Genomic DNA, 16,012 nt, shown 5'->3' with positions numbered 1-16,012 from the left:
TGCGTGAAATGATAAAAGAAGTCGTTTTTTTTTTTCTTTACTCCTCTTGCAATTCTCGCTATACTAAACATGCGCCACAAAGCCAAAGCGGTGTTAATGATTCTTTGAAAGTAATTTCAGTTCATTTCCTATTGCCAGGAGAGCAAGACTGAGACTGAGACGGGAGGAAGAGGGACAGATCTAAAAATAGACGTAAAAAAATCAGAGACAAGGAACAGACAAGAGAGTGCACATAAGAAAAGTGTAGAAAAAAAAGTTTCAGGGAGTTTAAGGAGGAAAAAAAATGCTAATTAGCAAGAGGCGCTAGATAGAAAACCAGACAGACATAAAGTCAAAGGCTTTTATCGCAGTTGGCTGACAGAATCTGGCGCTTGAGTAGCAAAAGGATGGAATTCTGATACAGCTTCAAACCACGCCACTCACAAAATGCAAGAGGTATGTTTTTATGCCTGCATCTGCTCCACGTAGACACAAACACACACAAACACACACAAGCCCTAATGAGCCAAACTCACCCAGAGCGGCTGGTGCAAAGAGGCTGGCGAGGACTAGCAGGCGTGCGGTCCACATGGCCTCCTCCTCTTACCGCCCGCTGCCGAAGGTCCCAGTTGAGTTCAGTCTTTTGCTGGCAAATGCCCGAATCGGGTGCTTCCTTTATGGCACGGCTCCCTCCACTGCGCCGCTCTTCCCACAAGACCACAAGTCCTGTTGTTCTGGTGCCAGATGCTGTTAGTAATCTGTCATAGAAAATAAGAAACATACATGTTAGACGAACAGAAGACTTTACATGATTGTCTTCTTTGTTCATTTCCAGGGACAATTTGTCTTTTCCAGTAAGAAACACAACAGATGGATGCACCGTGGCTTTATCATCCTTGCGCGCAGTCCTTATGGCATCGTGGGTTTCAAGTTGTCATCACAGTGCAAGTTGCTCAATCTCCAGTCAGCTGAAGTCATACCGGGTGTGATCAAGCAAACACTAAAGGCAGCGCGAACCGCAAAAATGTATTTTCGGGTATTATGTTGTTGTTTGCTCATCAATGTGTTAACTCCCCCACCTTACCAGCAAATCACTCCCACAGAGAGATGAGGAGTGAGCGATGAGGCGCACGCTGCTTTGGGCTTTGGCGGTGTATGGAGTATACGTCTTCACATGTGCATATGGGCTCCAGACCCCGTGTGTATTCTTGCAAGGCCCGTTGGTAATTGACATAAGAAACGCGGCAGTGTTTCCCCTTTCCTGTGGGCACGAGCCATAACTTCACAGCTTGAGTTGTTGCACCTGTGGATGTGTTTGCACGGTCTAAGAAACGACTACTGTGCTCGCAGGCTTCACTCCAAAATTCCAGTCGACAGAATGGCTAACCAGATCCACTCTGACGGGCTGAATGAGCCAGAGCTGCCCTTGGCTTCCTCTAAAGCTCATGGGAGTGCCGTCAGCAGTGAACTCCTGACACGCTATTGCTAGTTAACATACAATGAATAACATCAAGTGGAAATTTACGTGGTGTTGGCTTGCAACTGCTGTGAGATCAACACTTAGGATGTGTCGCTATTCACAAAATGGTGCGTGAAAATTTGCAACTCCACATCCCATAAGTCAAGTATGAATTTAGAAAACACTGTTAGATGAGGATAAAACGATTGTTTCATCTATACTCTGATGAGATATTCAGGATTATCCCCATCAAAGCCATATCATGATATTAAGGTTAAGTCAGCTTTAATGATTAGGCAATCCAAACCCCTCTATTATCCACTACTATCAACCATGATCTGCTGCAGAAATATAATCTCAGCAAAACGATACAAGCCCAAGAGTGCACAAATGCCGCCATCCTCTACGCAAGCATTATCCTTTTCACATTAGGCATTCCATACTGCATTTAATATTGCGGGGAGTTAATTCCATTGTGGGATGCCAGGATATCTGGTTACAAAAGGTCAAAGCGGGAGCGACGCATCAAAGGACAAGGCACTGGGGAAGCGAGTGACATCAAAATCTCAAATTATACCGACGGTACATTTTGAATACACCTCTATCCTTTCATCAGACTCTCCACGTGCATCCCTGCGTGGAGTTGTGCTCCCCGTGTCACAGTGACACCCCCCCCCCCCATCTCAAAATCTAGCCCTTAATACCCTTTCAAAAATCCTAGATTAGAGCAATCAGATTTTTTTTTGTGGAGCAGATATTAATGGGTTTAAGAGAAGGGCCGGGAGCCTATCATGAATCTCTGCATAAACAGACCATTTGGGCAATATTAAGAGGTTAAAAGGCAGCGTGCTCATCAGCTAAGTCTTGGCAGAAGGCCACAAGTGAACAAAACTAGAGCTAGAACAACTCGGCTGAACCACATTTACTGCGTGTGTGTTTGTGTGTATATATATGTACACACAAGTATGTTGGCAGGTATTTTAAGACATTTAAAAGCAATGTGAGAGAGTACATTTGATCAAAGTTACATCCTTGTGAGTAAACAGCGCTTTTAATAAAACGCTCTGACAGCTGCAGAGGAGCCGAATTAAATATGACATCAAATCAGATGCTGTGACTCCCCTGACAAAAAAATACATTATTGCAGGAGTAATCTCATTCAAATACACTGTCCATGCGGCAAATTGGACCTGAAGCTTATACAGTAGGACTATTTCTTAATTGGAGACACAGACTAAATAGAAGGCACAGGCACAACAGCCAAGAGAGACATTATACAGGACGATGCAGTGCATTTCTACCCTTCTCCACTGGATCTGCAAATGTGCTCTCTCTGACAGAGGTGGGGCTGGGTCACTGAGAGGGCCAAGCCTCCTCCCAGACTAACCCCTGCGGAGTGAGAATCAGTGCTGTGTGTATGCTTCTCATACATATCTTGGATACCCTTGGACGGACAGTGCAAGACAAACAGGACGAACGAAACAATGTGAGGGGTACAGCTACGCATAAAAATAATACCATAAGAACGAGCATACATTTGCAATCAGTGGGGACACTCCACAAACAATACATGGTATGGGATCACTCCCGAGTTAAGTCTTCCCAAAACACCAAGAGGTCATCGTATACAATGCCTCAGTAATGGCAGATGACCTCATCGACAGTTATTCAAAGGTCGTCAACAGCGTTTACATAAGGTTTCCATAGTTTGCAATGTACACCCAGTAGGGATGCATGCGATTAGACGTTTAAACAATTAAACGTCCGCCCCCTCGCTAGTCTGCACCAGAAATATTAGTCAGTTAAACCAATTAGTGTTTTATTGATGTACAAGGCTGCTTAACTGTCATGCAGCCGCCCACCACTAGTGGGTGCGTCAGACAGCAGTCCCCCTCCCCGCGGTAACGCTCGAGTCGACTTGGAGTTTTAGGACAGNTATTGATGTACAAGGCTGCTTAACTGTCATGCAGCCGCCCGCCACTAGTGGGGGCTACAGAGCCGTCAGACAGCAGTCCCCCTCCCCGCGGTAACGCTCGAGTCGACTTGGAGTTTTAGGACAGCATGGTGGGAAATTGGAGAGACTTCCTCCTGCAAAACCAGCGCGGTTTGGCAGTAGTTTGATCTCGAAAATGAATTCAGCAGCAATTAATTCTTCTGAAAGTTAATTATAATTTAGATGTTGTTTTATTAACTTTCAAGTGAACTGCTATCATTTTTGTCAGATAATCTGCAAGGTTCAATGTGCCCCACATTTCAGAGGCAATTTATTTATTTCAGATGTTATTTTCGTGGTTAACTTTTGACTGACTTGCCGTCATGTTCACGTTCATACCGCACGGCGCAAAGAAACACCTAACCCTAACCCAAATCTGACATGGTTGTTGAAGTGATTAAAGGCTTCAAAGGGCTCTTAATGCACACAGTATTTTTTGGGACAATGTTTCAAACACTTCACAATAAATTGTGCTAAAATTTGACTGTTTTCTAAGTGTTTTCCTGTTTTTAGACTAGTCAGCTAGTCTTTATTTAAATTTTCATTTAGTCAACAGGGAAATTAGTCGCCAGGAACACCCCTAATGCCCAGCTGTCCTTTCATTTTGTAATACGAGTACTCAAGTGGAGTGTAACTGAGATAGTGCTGCAGCCGGAAGCATTACATTTTTTGCAGCAATAAATGCAAAATAACAGATTTCCCTTTCATGGCAATCACCAACATTAAAATAGCCAAGCAGACAGAAGCGCAGAGTGGGTATTAGATTGATTTCCAAACTTGATGACAGAACAGAGCACACTTCCTTCCAGAAGGGGGTAAGTTTAAAACAAGACCATAGTATGTGCAAGCAAGACCCCTTTTGTCACTTGTACAACAAAAAAAAAGTACATTTCTGAATTCATGGCATTCAGCTTTGCCGCAGTATAGTATAATCTCTGCAGCATCTTTAACTGTAAGAGCTTGTGAGACAATCTATCACTCACATGGTATGACTGTTGGCATATGGAGGTTTTTTTTTGCAGGTTTGCACCCATAGTGTCAAAAACCATGCAGGGAGCAAGTAGCAGGAGATAGAGGCTGTTTTTATGATGGAAGACAATGAGAATTTGTAGCTCCCTGCGTATCGCCGCGTGCATGCATCCGAGTGTGTGTGAGACTCAATGCGCCATATCTCACAGCAGAACCGATAAAGCAGCAACTACTTGCACAGGTGTTACTTAGAAATTATCACATAAAATGAAAAACACTTCACTATCACAGTCGTTAATTTGCTCTCAAAAAAAATGTGTGGGCTTAGGTACAGGAACTGCTATCAACCGCCAAAAGAACACATCATAAAATACATATTCATGAGACGGGCTTGGACCCAGTTCAATGAAAAAAAAAAAGAGGAAGAAGAGGAGTAAAAAAAAAAAAAAAAAAAAAAAAGGAGAGACAGAGCGGCAGTCCGGCATTGCCAACTCGTCTTGTATTCCAGAAGGAGCCTTATGATACATTATGGTGCTGACGTTTCAAGGGTACTTACTCTGAGGGGGATTTAAGATAACTCCCTTAGATAAGTTGGCCAACATTTAGCGGGCCTAGCAGCGGCCGCAGCTTCTGTTCTCAGCCACATCAAGGAGACTCCTTCATTACTGTCTCGCTGTTTCCTGCACAACGACTTTCTTACTAATCAGCGATGCTGCTGTTTTTGTTATTTTAGTAACCGTGCGTGTGCCAAAGGGGCCCGGATGAAACCTGACAGATTTAATTAATTGACTTTTCCAGCTAGTTAAAGCAAAACGGAGCCCGGTGATATAGTAACAGCAATGGTTGATGGGGAGAAAATATGTCTCGCAGCAATCATGCGATGCGGAGAAAAAGACAAATGGGAGGTGAGGAGTGTTAAGGGAAATGGAACCTATTAGCTTGATTTAAGCTGGATCCTAAATTAAGGCTGCATTGAAGGGGCTTGGGAGTTACTGAGACTAGGAATGTTAAAGAAAATGCACTGGAATTTTCATGTGTAAATTCAAAATACACATTTATTATTCATGTCTGGGAATACAGCAATGACAAAAACACCTATCTGCAAATATGTTCATAAAAGATTTCAGTGTTAAAAGCGACAAGAGAAGACGTTTGGCTTGGCTGATTTACTACCAAACACCTCCTGCCATCTTGACATTGATAGCGCCCCTGTGCTCCTTGAATTGGGTGAGAGTCAAATGTGTTATGTTGTAATTAGGCATGATGTGTGACTGTGCTTTATCAATGACACAACACCTGAAATAAACATCTCTCGGTAGGGCAAGCTGGAAACCAAAATAAATTCTATTCAAAAACAAATGAGGGAAATCATAATGTACCTGTGTGTCTTGGCATTTGGTGCGTTACTTGTCACCACTGTAATTTAATTTCCCTCATGGAAAAATGTCGGGGGCCATTTCATATATTTTACATAGGCCTGGCTTTCTTTTCGTTCTCTCTCGGACTCCTGGGTGCGAGAGGGTTCGCCAGGAGCAAAGTACAGTATGCAAGTTGTTTTACATGTTTTTTACATATACTTTTCATATTTAAATACACAACTACCAGTTTACATATGAGTCACTGTCTGTCCACTGTGATTGCTGAGCAGCATCACTGAAGAAAAAGAAAAGACATTAAGATCTTCTAAAAGAACAAGGGAGCCATAAAAAATGATTATTGAGTGTGATATTTCTTAACAGTTTCAGCAAAATGTCAACTACAATGCATGAATCCAAATGCTTTTATCATTTCCTCATGTAATGGAGAGGCAGAGCATCGTGTGATAGTGTCCTGCAATTTACAGTAAAACAGATGCTAGTGGTACAGACAGACTGAGTATTGTTCCCAGGAGTGGGCGATATGGATAAACTATTTCACCATGCTATCGTAACTTTACATTGTCTATAAATGTAAATCACAATATAACGCAATAAAATGCAATGAAATGTATGTTACCTGCAAAATTAAGATATTCCAATACACTGATGCAAAAACCCCATGAATCCAATATTATCTTCAAGCAGTTCTGCTTAGTGATTTGTATCATTGCCCACAATACAGCCACAGACATCACAGGAGCAGACAAACTGAAGACCACACCAGTAGCTATTTAACAAGCTGCAATACAAATGTGTTATTTCACATTTAAAAATTCACCCAAAAACAGACTAATTATAACTTTAAGATAACACTCAGGACAGCAGAGAGAAAGAGATTATTCCCTTACTCATTTTCTATGTCCATGGAAGACATTAGCAAAAGCCCATTGCAACTTCCCATAGCCCAAAATGTCATTGCCTTTTTCTCTGCCCAACAGTCCAAAACCATGAATCCTTAATTTACAGTCACTTACGACAAAGAACAGTTGGAACAAGGTAAGGTCTTTTGATTAAAAACTTAAGCAATTAATTTCTGAAAAAGTTGCTTTAAATACTTGATTGTATTTCTAATAATTGCCTAATCAGTTCAATGCACAGTGCAATTTCTGCTGGTGGAGGTCTCTCAATCAAAAGAGTAACAAAAGACAGATTTTCATGATGTTGTGAAATAGTGTGGGATCATGGGAGTTGTTGTCTTTATTTACGTTTATTCACATTGGGTCATTTCATTCGAATGAAATAGATGCAAGTAACGCAACATTAGTTGCTAACGTAAAATTAGGTAAGTCGACTACCCATATAGCTACTGTAGCTAACGTTATGTGTTGAATTCAATCTTAGGGTAGGGTGTTCTAATTTTATAACATTACTGTAATCATTAGGCAGCATGTTCTCGCTGTGTCAGCGTGGGTTTTCTCCAGGTACTCCGGCTTCCTCCCACAGTCCAAAGACATGCAGGATAATTGGTGACTCTAAATTGCCTGTAGGTGTGAATGTGAGTGTGAATGGTTGTCTGTCTCTATGTGTCAGCCCTGTGATAGTCTGGTGACCTGTCCAGGGTGTATCCCGCCTCTTGCCCAATGTCAGCTGGGATAGGCTCCAGCCCCCCCACAACCATCAACAGGATGAGCAGTTACAGAAAATTAATGAATGAATGTATGTATTAGCTTGGCGGCTGGCATGAGCCACTTGCTATAGTAGCACATCATAGTAAGCTGGACCGATATTGATACATATCTAATGGGGTCTGTACTGGATTACTGTGTTGAACAACGGCATGCAATGAAATGAATGAATGAATGCAAATGAAAAAAAAGTGCTGTGTGGCAACAAAATACTATATAACCATACAATTAAGTATAATTCTGTAATATTGTATAATTTATAATGTATCATCAACATATCATTTGGTGCTTCCCTGGACATACAACCAAAATAAATGCACAGTTACCTAATGTTAAAATTACAGATTTCTTTGGGTTTGAACATTGCTGGAAACATTTGGAATAGTAACTAAACAAAATATGTAACATAGCTCGAGTTGTTCTTACATATTTTTATGTGGAAATGCTCTATATTATACCTCTGGTTAACTAATAATATAATGTTTGCATTTGTCTGATATGATCATCATAAAGAGGATTTGATTTCAAGCCTGTGGGTTTTTTGAAGTGGTAAATATATCTGGCCATATCTGAAAAATCTCTTCGGATGATTCCTAACTTTACTCTCAGGTTAACTGTAACTATATTTCTCTCTGTATTTTCAACGTAAATTAAAGACCTATCTTTTTAATCTGGCTTTTAACATGGAGTAACATTACAGTCTTGGTTTTTACGTTAAGTTTCAACCACAGGTTTTTTTAACGTTCTTTTATCTCTCCTGTTCATTTTTATTCTATTTTATTATTTATTTATTTACACTCCTTTTATTCTATGAAGTTTTAAACACCTTTTTTTGTTAGTTTGTTCTGTTTTGTTTGGTTTGCTTTGTTAATATTTTATTGTCTTGTGTCTGTGTAATTCCAATTTTTCCATGTGAAGCACTTTGGGCTTTATATGAAAGGTGCTATATAAATAAAGTTGAGTTGAGTTAATGACAGATATGGATTCCTTCACGTGCAGCACTTTCAGCCACCCCAACATAAACGGTGAGATAGCCATCACAATGATGCACCTCACCACCTCAGGGCATTTCCCCATCTGTCACTTCCTGACCCGAAGAAACCAAAGATGATTTTCATTAATCCAGACACATTCTATACAATGCTTCTGCAACAAAGTGAAACTTGATCCTCTGTGTTATCTGATGGGGACATACTAAGTATGATGTTACTAGTCACGCCTGCTTGAAGCCCTCCCACGTAACACTATGTAATGAAGTGGGATTGTGTTGCCGGGTTAAGTACCATGTCTCAGATTTTCAACTGTTTCATGTCCAGATGCTTATCACACCAGCGAGGAGGGCTTGGTTTTTATGAGACAGACAGTGTGTTCATGCAAATGAAGTGTCTCATATAAAATGAATATTAATCAAGCACACTGTCTGCATACAGTTTGATTGATGAGCACTCGCTCGGAAATCTTAGGAGATGAGCTGAGATGATTAAAATCGAGATGATCCTTGCTTTCTAGAGTTAAAGATTATTTTTCGCGCTTGGTCGCGCTTCCAAACCTTGCTGATGGTTTAAAATTGAGCGGTCAATGTTATGATACTAAATACAGCAGAAATGTCAAAGTCATGCTGTCTAATGTGAGTTGAAAGGTGTGAAAAACTGAAGGTAAATGGAGAGTGCTCTTTTAAGGCACTGTGCGCATCTCTGGAGCTTGACAAAGTGAGCAGCAAGGCATTCACTCATACAATTGGTTTTCCACGAGGGACCCCAACACGGCTACCAGTGACAGGCAGATAATAGCGCTAACTTTAGCCTGCACAGTGTGTGAATGGTCCTATATGATAGGCTTGCTGAGTGTGACTGATGGCTTGGGTTAAATAATGGGACTGTCCCTCCTCCCTCCCATGCGCACAAAGGCATCGCAACCCCCCCTGACACACGAAACACTTCCCAACTACAAGACAATGGAAACACAATCCATTAGAGGAAATTACTTGCACACGCAATAAAAAAAAACAGCTGCAAAACAAATAAAACAAATTACCATTACAAATATTCAACAGTAAAGAAGCATACAATGGGCATGGGATACATTCCCACAAGGGAGGGAAATAAAAGCACACCGGCCTGAGCGGACGCACAGTTGGGTGAATAAATGCAGATGGATGCATCGTTTAAAGGCAGGGCAAATCTGCCTTGAGACAGTTCTCCATTATAATGCAAAGCTCAGACACTATCCATTCTCCACGTCTTCCTTCTTTCTATCCTCCCTCTCTTTCTCTCTCAGCATATCTTGCCTAATGCAGCACAAATGGATCCCAGACAAAGGAAGAAAGAGAGGAAGAGGCGGGGTAATAGGCAGGACAGGAAAGATAGAAGGATGGACTATCAAGAATTCGGAAAGGGAGGAATATGAAAGATTGAGGGATGGACGATAAGAAGGTGGGAGGACAGGGTGAGAGGAAGGGAAATCAGCGAGATAAATGGGAGAGTTTGACACAGTGAATTCATAGATTGATAAAAAACAGAAAACAAAAGACAGAAGATGCAAAGGGAAATGTTAGCTGCACTTTCAAGGTCATGAATTGCAGTGAGCGAATCCAACTTACAGCCTTCACTTCAGCTGCTGTTGCTTCTGTGGCTCAGGTGGGCAGGTAACCATGACAACCTTACCTGTTGGCCATTAATCACCTACCAGGAGCAATTGGCATGCTGTGCCCACAAACACTGCGAGTCATTATGTGGCCAGGCTTGATTTTGGATGTGAGCTAAAAGGCGGCACATTACATGACTGCAGGTGCCTAAACTGCATCATTCGTTCCTCGTGGCAAAAACTACTCCCAATCACCATGGTGATATCACTAACAAAGAGATATGGTATATAGATTTAAAATGCGGTGACCTCAGACATAAAGCCCATGCATTGTATGGATTTCTGTTTAGACAGCGGCATCAATATATTGCTGGTGTATTTGCTGACAAGAGCAATTTTCGAAGATACAAGTTGGCAGTATTGGCAGGGTTATGGGATAGATACGTGGTGGGGAAAAAATGACCTCATCTATGGTGCTCCCTGATTATGTGTGATGATGTGATCCCATTACTTTTCATCTTGCTCCACATTTCACTTATCCATTGAAATATTGCAACATCTACTAAGTAGATTGCCCCAATTTTTTGTGCAGACCGTCATGGTTCCAAGACAATGTATCCTATTGACCTTGGCAACCCCCTGACTTGTTGTGCGCCAATCCGTCATGGTGAAGAGGGAGCTGAGCCAATAGGCGAAACTTTAAATTTACTGGTCCATCTACGTCCCAACCCTAACCTAAGGTCATGAGCTCTGGGTAGTGACCAAAAGAATGAGATTGCAGATACAAGGGGCTGAAATGAGTTTCCTCCGTGGGGTGGCTGGGCTCAGCCTTAGAGATAGGGTAAGGAGCTTGGACAACCGGCGGTTTGGGCATCTGATCACGATGCCTTCTGGGCACCTCCCACTGGAGGTGTTTTGGGCACATCCCACTGGTAGGAGGCCTCGGGGCAGACCCAGAACACACTGAAGGGATTACATATCTCATCTGGCCTGGGAACGCCAAAAGGAACTAGAAAGCGTTGAGGTGGACAGGGACGTCTGAGGTGCTTTGCTCGGCCTGCATGGATGGATGGATGGATGGATGGATGAATGGACGGACGGATGGACGGACATTTGTTACATTGGAATGACTCATTTCTATCTACATACAGATGGTCCTCTTCCAAGGAGTCCACCATGTTGTTCATGTTTTCACTTCGACCACCACAGTTCTTCTACACGTTTGGCACACAGGAAAAGTATTGTCCTACAACGTCACTGCTAGATGCAGCTAAATCCTACACACTAGACCTTTGAATTGGATAAAATGTTGGTGTCAATTAAGCCTTCACAAATTCAAATTTAAGACTTTTTAATTACTTTTAAGGCCTAATATTTTGGATTGAAATTAAGACCTTTTAAAGACCTGTATACAATCTGGTTTTGAGTGAAATGTCTATCAACTACTGGATGGATTGCCATGAAATCGGGAACACACATTGGTAACACGCTTGGTAGACAAGGTAAATATTATACCTGCTTATAATAACCACCATCATTGTAAGCATGTCAACATGCTGATGTTACCATTTAGCTCACAACACTGCTGTGCCTGCAGTAAGTATAGCCTTACAGAACAGCTACCGAGGCGGTTACTGTGTCTGTTGAAGCTGTAAATATATATATAAATGAGCTGATAATAACTTTACTGTTTTCTAAATGGACGACATATGGCCAGAGCACAGTTGCAAACCACATGAAGCACTGTAGCCTCAAGTTCTGAAGCATGCAAAGAAACACAATACAAGCCACACCCTTTTCACACGTGAAACAAAGCCCAGCCAGGCCATTTTTCTAATTACTGCTATCATTTTTCAGCACAGCCTGAACTCAGCTGAGCCATGTTCGGGGGGCATCTGCTCATAAACCGCCTCAATTTATTTTCTTTTTTATTTGTATTTGACTTTTTCAGGTCTCAATTTCCCCTGCATTTTGTATTCCCTCTAACGGCATTTGCATAATTTTCCAATAGACACTTCATTCCTTGCCAGATTTGAGAAGGGAGAAAAAAACCACACGCTCACACATACACACACACACACACACGCACACACACAAACAACAACAGCAATTTCAGCTCAGCCTCTGAATCAGGGATACAGCAAATTCCAATGTCAATAACACTGATCCCAATGGCGCATGCATTTCAATATCATTATCTGATGCTGAGCCAAGTGCACAGAATATAATGAAATCTTAAAACATGAATTGCAGAGCATCCCTGGCTAGGCAAATGTGATGCACATTTCCAACAAGTACATTATGTATCATGCTGCACACACTTAGTACAGACTTGATTACAATGTTAATTCTCCCTTCCATCTGGTCCTGCATGTCTGTGTTAGTGTTTTTGACCACAAATCGCTATGGTGTGTCGAGGCGACATAATGATTGTAGCATGAGTGTTACCGATGGCAAGAATATGTTGTAAATGGTCTGGAAATGAGAGGTGCAACTGTGTCACAAGCAACCACAGCGGTCACGACCACAGGGAATTCAAATGGGTCCCACCTGGACTCCACTCACGTCTCAATTAGAGGCGGTGCGGGAGAGGAAGAGGAGGGGGGAGAGAACGAGAGAAACTGAAAGATCTAGTGGTTTGAACAGAAGGCAGATGTGTGTGTATATACTTATGTATTCATCAATGTCCACTTAATGTCCAATTCATACATATAAATGAAAAACTAGAAATAAATAACAACGAAATTTACTGGGGAATAGCAGGAAGGGAAGTCAAACTCAGAAAACTAATGTGGCAATTTAGATCAGTCACTACTGCGTCATTCTTTGCTCGCCAGGAAGTTCAATCAATTATTGCAGATAAATTGTTGTGCAAACAAGTTTTCTAGCATTAGCCATCATGAATTACCTGTCGCTTAGTCAGGCTGTTGCAGCACAACCCCTCAATATGTTCAGAAAATTGAGTTTTTTTATTGCGTATGAGTTAAACTTTTATTCCTAACACGGTGAATGGAATATTTCCTCTTTATAAAATACATATCTCGCTTTAAGTTGCAGGAATTTTTAGTTTTTCTGACCACATAAGTTCCATGATAAGTTGCATTGAGATCATTTCACCCTCACATTACAACGTTTTAAAATATATTTCCAAAACTATCTTAACATGATGAGTTACTCCCTTTAAGGAACACAGCGAGGGTATAACTTGTGAACACAGCAGGGGAAAAAAGATGCACTGCTACACATCAAGAGCTCCATAAGCCCTTTTTATTCAGGGTTACCTGTTGACATTTCAGTCAAAACATCTATTGTTGGAACCTGCTCTGCCTGTTACTGTGCAAACATCAATGTGAAAGTGTGAACAAATAATCGATGCAGCAATATATTGTGTTTTGTTGCGAGACATTATCGATTTACTGGCGCTAATGCTGAAATGCATTCTTTTGTGGTCATTTCTTTGTCCAGCTTTTTACCTCTTGAAACCAAAAGCACTTCAAAATGAAGTCAATAAATACAATATATGAATAGATATGGGTTTTTACAGGATTGTCTTGCATATAAATATTGCACAGTGCATTCTTGTAGTTGTACCACCAGTTAAACCTTGCTCCGTATCCTTTAAAGTAAATAATATCATACTTTTTTTTTCTTTTCTTTTTTTTTACAACTCTGCAAAACATTACTATTATTATTTGAAGTGTTTGTCTACATTCACAGAGGTATTTTCGACAATGCTTTGACCTGAATCAGAGTAAATCAGCCTGACTGGAAAAACTGACTAACAATAGTCTTTAAATGTAGCACATCTATATTAAAGAGTCAAACATAACATTTTAAGGATGAAAAATGTTGGGGAAAACCAGTGTAAACACTCCAACCACTCCAGATTTGTTCTTTGAGCTCAACAATAGTCCGTCTTCTTGATGCATTGGATGTTCTTATTCACCTGGTGTTTAAAGGTAAATAATTGTCCAAACATCGTTGACACGAGGGTCAAAGGTCACTGAGGTGAATTGCTTTGTAGGCTCCTTTTGTGTTGTCTAGCAGGTTTTAGAAAATGCTGGCTGAAATGTGAGAGAGCTTGTCTCGTCAAGACCTCGGTGACCGGGCTTTGGAGTGATCGATTAGCGAGCAAGAATAGACTTGTGAATGCGTGATGGAACACTCCAGGAGTTGAAAAGTTCAAAAGTAGAGGAAGTAGGCTGATAGTACCACAAGGTATTCAGAGAAATGAAAGTAAAACTGTCTTTATTTAAAACTGTTTTTGTTGTGTAGTCGGTTGGTAATTTGCACACTTCACTGACAGCAGTGAAAAGAAACAACCCTAGAGTCTGCTGGCTACAGCTGCCAGCCCAGCCTAGATTCTATGAACCATTTCCGAATCATTATGGTTCAGGTCACCCCGAGAAGCCCTCCTCGTTGCCAACACTTCTTCCTCCTGTCTTCCCCGGGTCCAACTTATCACAGAATGCTCAGAGATAATCATCTATAATTGGGTGTTTTGTTTTTCCAAGCCACAGGGAAGAAGTGCCTGCGGAGTAATGTATGGAAGAAGTGCAGAGAGCTTACGGGCTTTGGGGTCCCTCGGCCTTCACTCAGACTGGTATAGAATGGAGTTTGATGAACATTTGATTGGTCTGGGCAAACATCCTCGTGGGGCACGTTTCTGGACAAAGAGAGCAATACTCTCCTCTCTTGTCGAGGTAAATGCTCTCAGGTCTAACAAATCATGGCCGGTCTCGAGGTGCCTGGTCTTACCCCGAGTTCTTAAACCTGATGAGATAGCTGGGGCCCCCTGGGTTTATCAAACTCAATCTAAATGTCCACTGAGTACCAAGCAAGCTTTTTCTTCTTTCTTCTTCTTGATATACTTTTTTTTTTTCCTACAGCCTACTAAATACATTTTATTCAGTGTAAAACTCTATTTTTATGTGAACTCTGGGCAATGTCTGTAAAATCAGGTCCCGAAATTGTCGAGAGTTTCATTTTACAAATGTAGCATACAACAGGAAACTGCTCGTGTCCTTGGAAATACTCTGTTTGATTTAGGCATGGGGTGGTGCTTAAACACAGTGTGTAGGAGGTAGGACATGAAGCAGATAACACCGCAGTCACGTAGCCAGGTTGGAATTTGGTCAATTTTGGCACCAGCCCTAACCAACAAAAGTTTTCAAATCTTGTCATCTCTGCAGTTAGAGTTCTTTGCCATCTTTGTGTAGATGACCCTTATTCTTACCTGCGGGCGTTTTCTTTCTTCCAGTTTTCCGCAAGCTGCATGACAGAAACGTCATTCATATACCCACTTGCGGTAAACGGTAAATTGTCTGGACGATTACCTGCTCTATTCACACATGGGCTCAATGGGACCTTACACAGACTTTGTACTAGGAAGCTGGCCGAAAAAGTGAGGCATGAATTTTGCAGCAGCATTGCAAAAACTCTAATGTAGTCCTTGTGTAATAGACTCAGCAGCAAGGATGCTCATGCTGAGCTATTTAGAAAAAAAGCCATTTAGGATGTACTGGTTTAATTTCACTAGATGCTGACTAATTCTAATTAAGTCATTAAAGACTTACTTTGAAGTACAAATCTGCAAACACAAGGGATTTAATGAAGTGAATTGGGGACCACAAAGCGAGAATCACATTGACACCATGTTGATGCTATCGATGGTTGTTCTATCCGCTTTGTGTGTGAGTGTGAGAAGGGGGAGGGGGAGGGCAAATTAGTTAGATGTTTCACATGTCAAATCAGAGCATGAACGGAGAGTACCTGCAGTACACAGTGGGAGGAGAGGACACTCTGTGACCTATGTGCGCCTTTGTGTTTTCATGCACTCAGACACACTTCGGGTAGTGGCATGAAAACACACACACAATCCACTGACCTTGCCCTGTGTCTCTTGGCTGAGCAGTAGAATGTGTTTGGGTTGGACTCAGCAGGCAACCTTTCTAAATCTAAAAGCGGAGGTCTCCCGGGGTGAGGC

At 41.5% G+C, this 16,012-nt stretch overlaps 1 protein-coding gene across 6 annotated transcripts in view; it reads right to left on the bottom strand.

Moving 5' to 3' along the window:
* Positions 1-16,012, bottom strand: part of LOC126403954 (adhesion G protein-coupled receptor L3-like) — a 278,598-nt gene that overhangs the window by 201,925 nt on the left and 60,661 nt on the right. For all 6 annotated transcript variants that reach the window (XM_050066833.1, XM_050066834.1, XM_050066836.1 and 3 more), the window contains exon 3: positions 516-737. In XM_050066833.1, the coding sequence (XP_049922790.1) occupies positions 516-570 (55 nt within the window). In that variant the 5' untranslated portion in view covers positions 571-737. The remainder of the gene's footprint in view (positions 1-515; positions 738-16,012) is intronic.

Source organism: Epinephelus moara, chromosome 17, assembly GCF_006386435.1.
Source record: "Epinephelus moara isolate mb chromosome 17, YSFRI_EMoa_1.0, whole genome shotgun sequence".
Taxonomy (NCBI): Eukaryota; Metazoa; Chordata; class Actinopteri; order Perciformes; family Serranidae; genus Epinephelus; species Epinephelus moara.
This window is presented reverse-complemented; position numbering and strand designations above follow the sequence as displayed.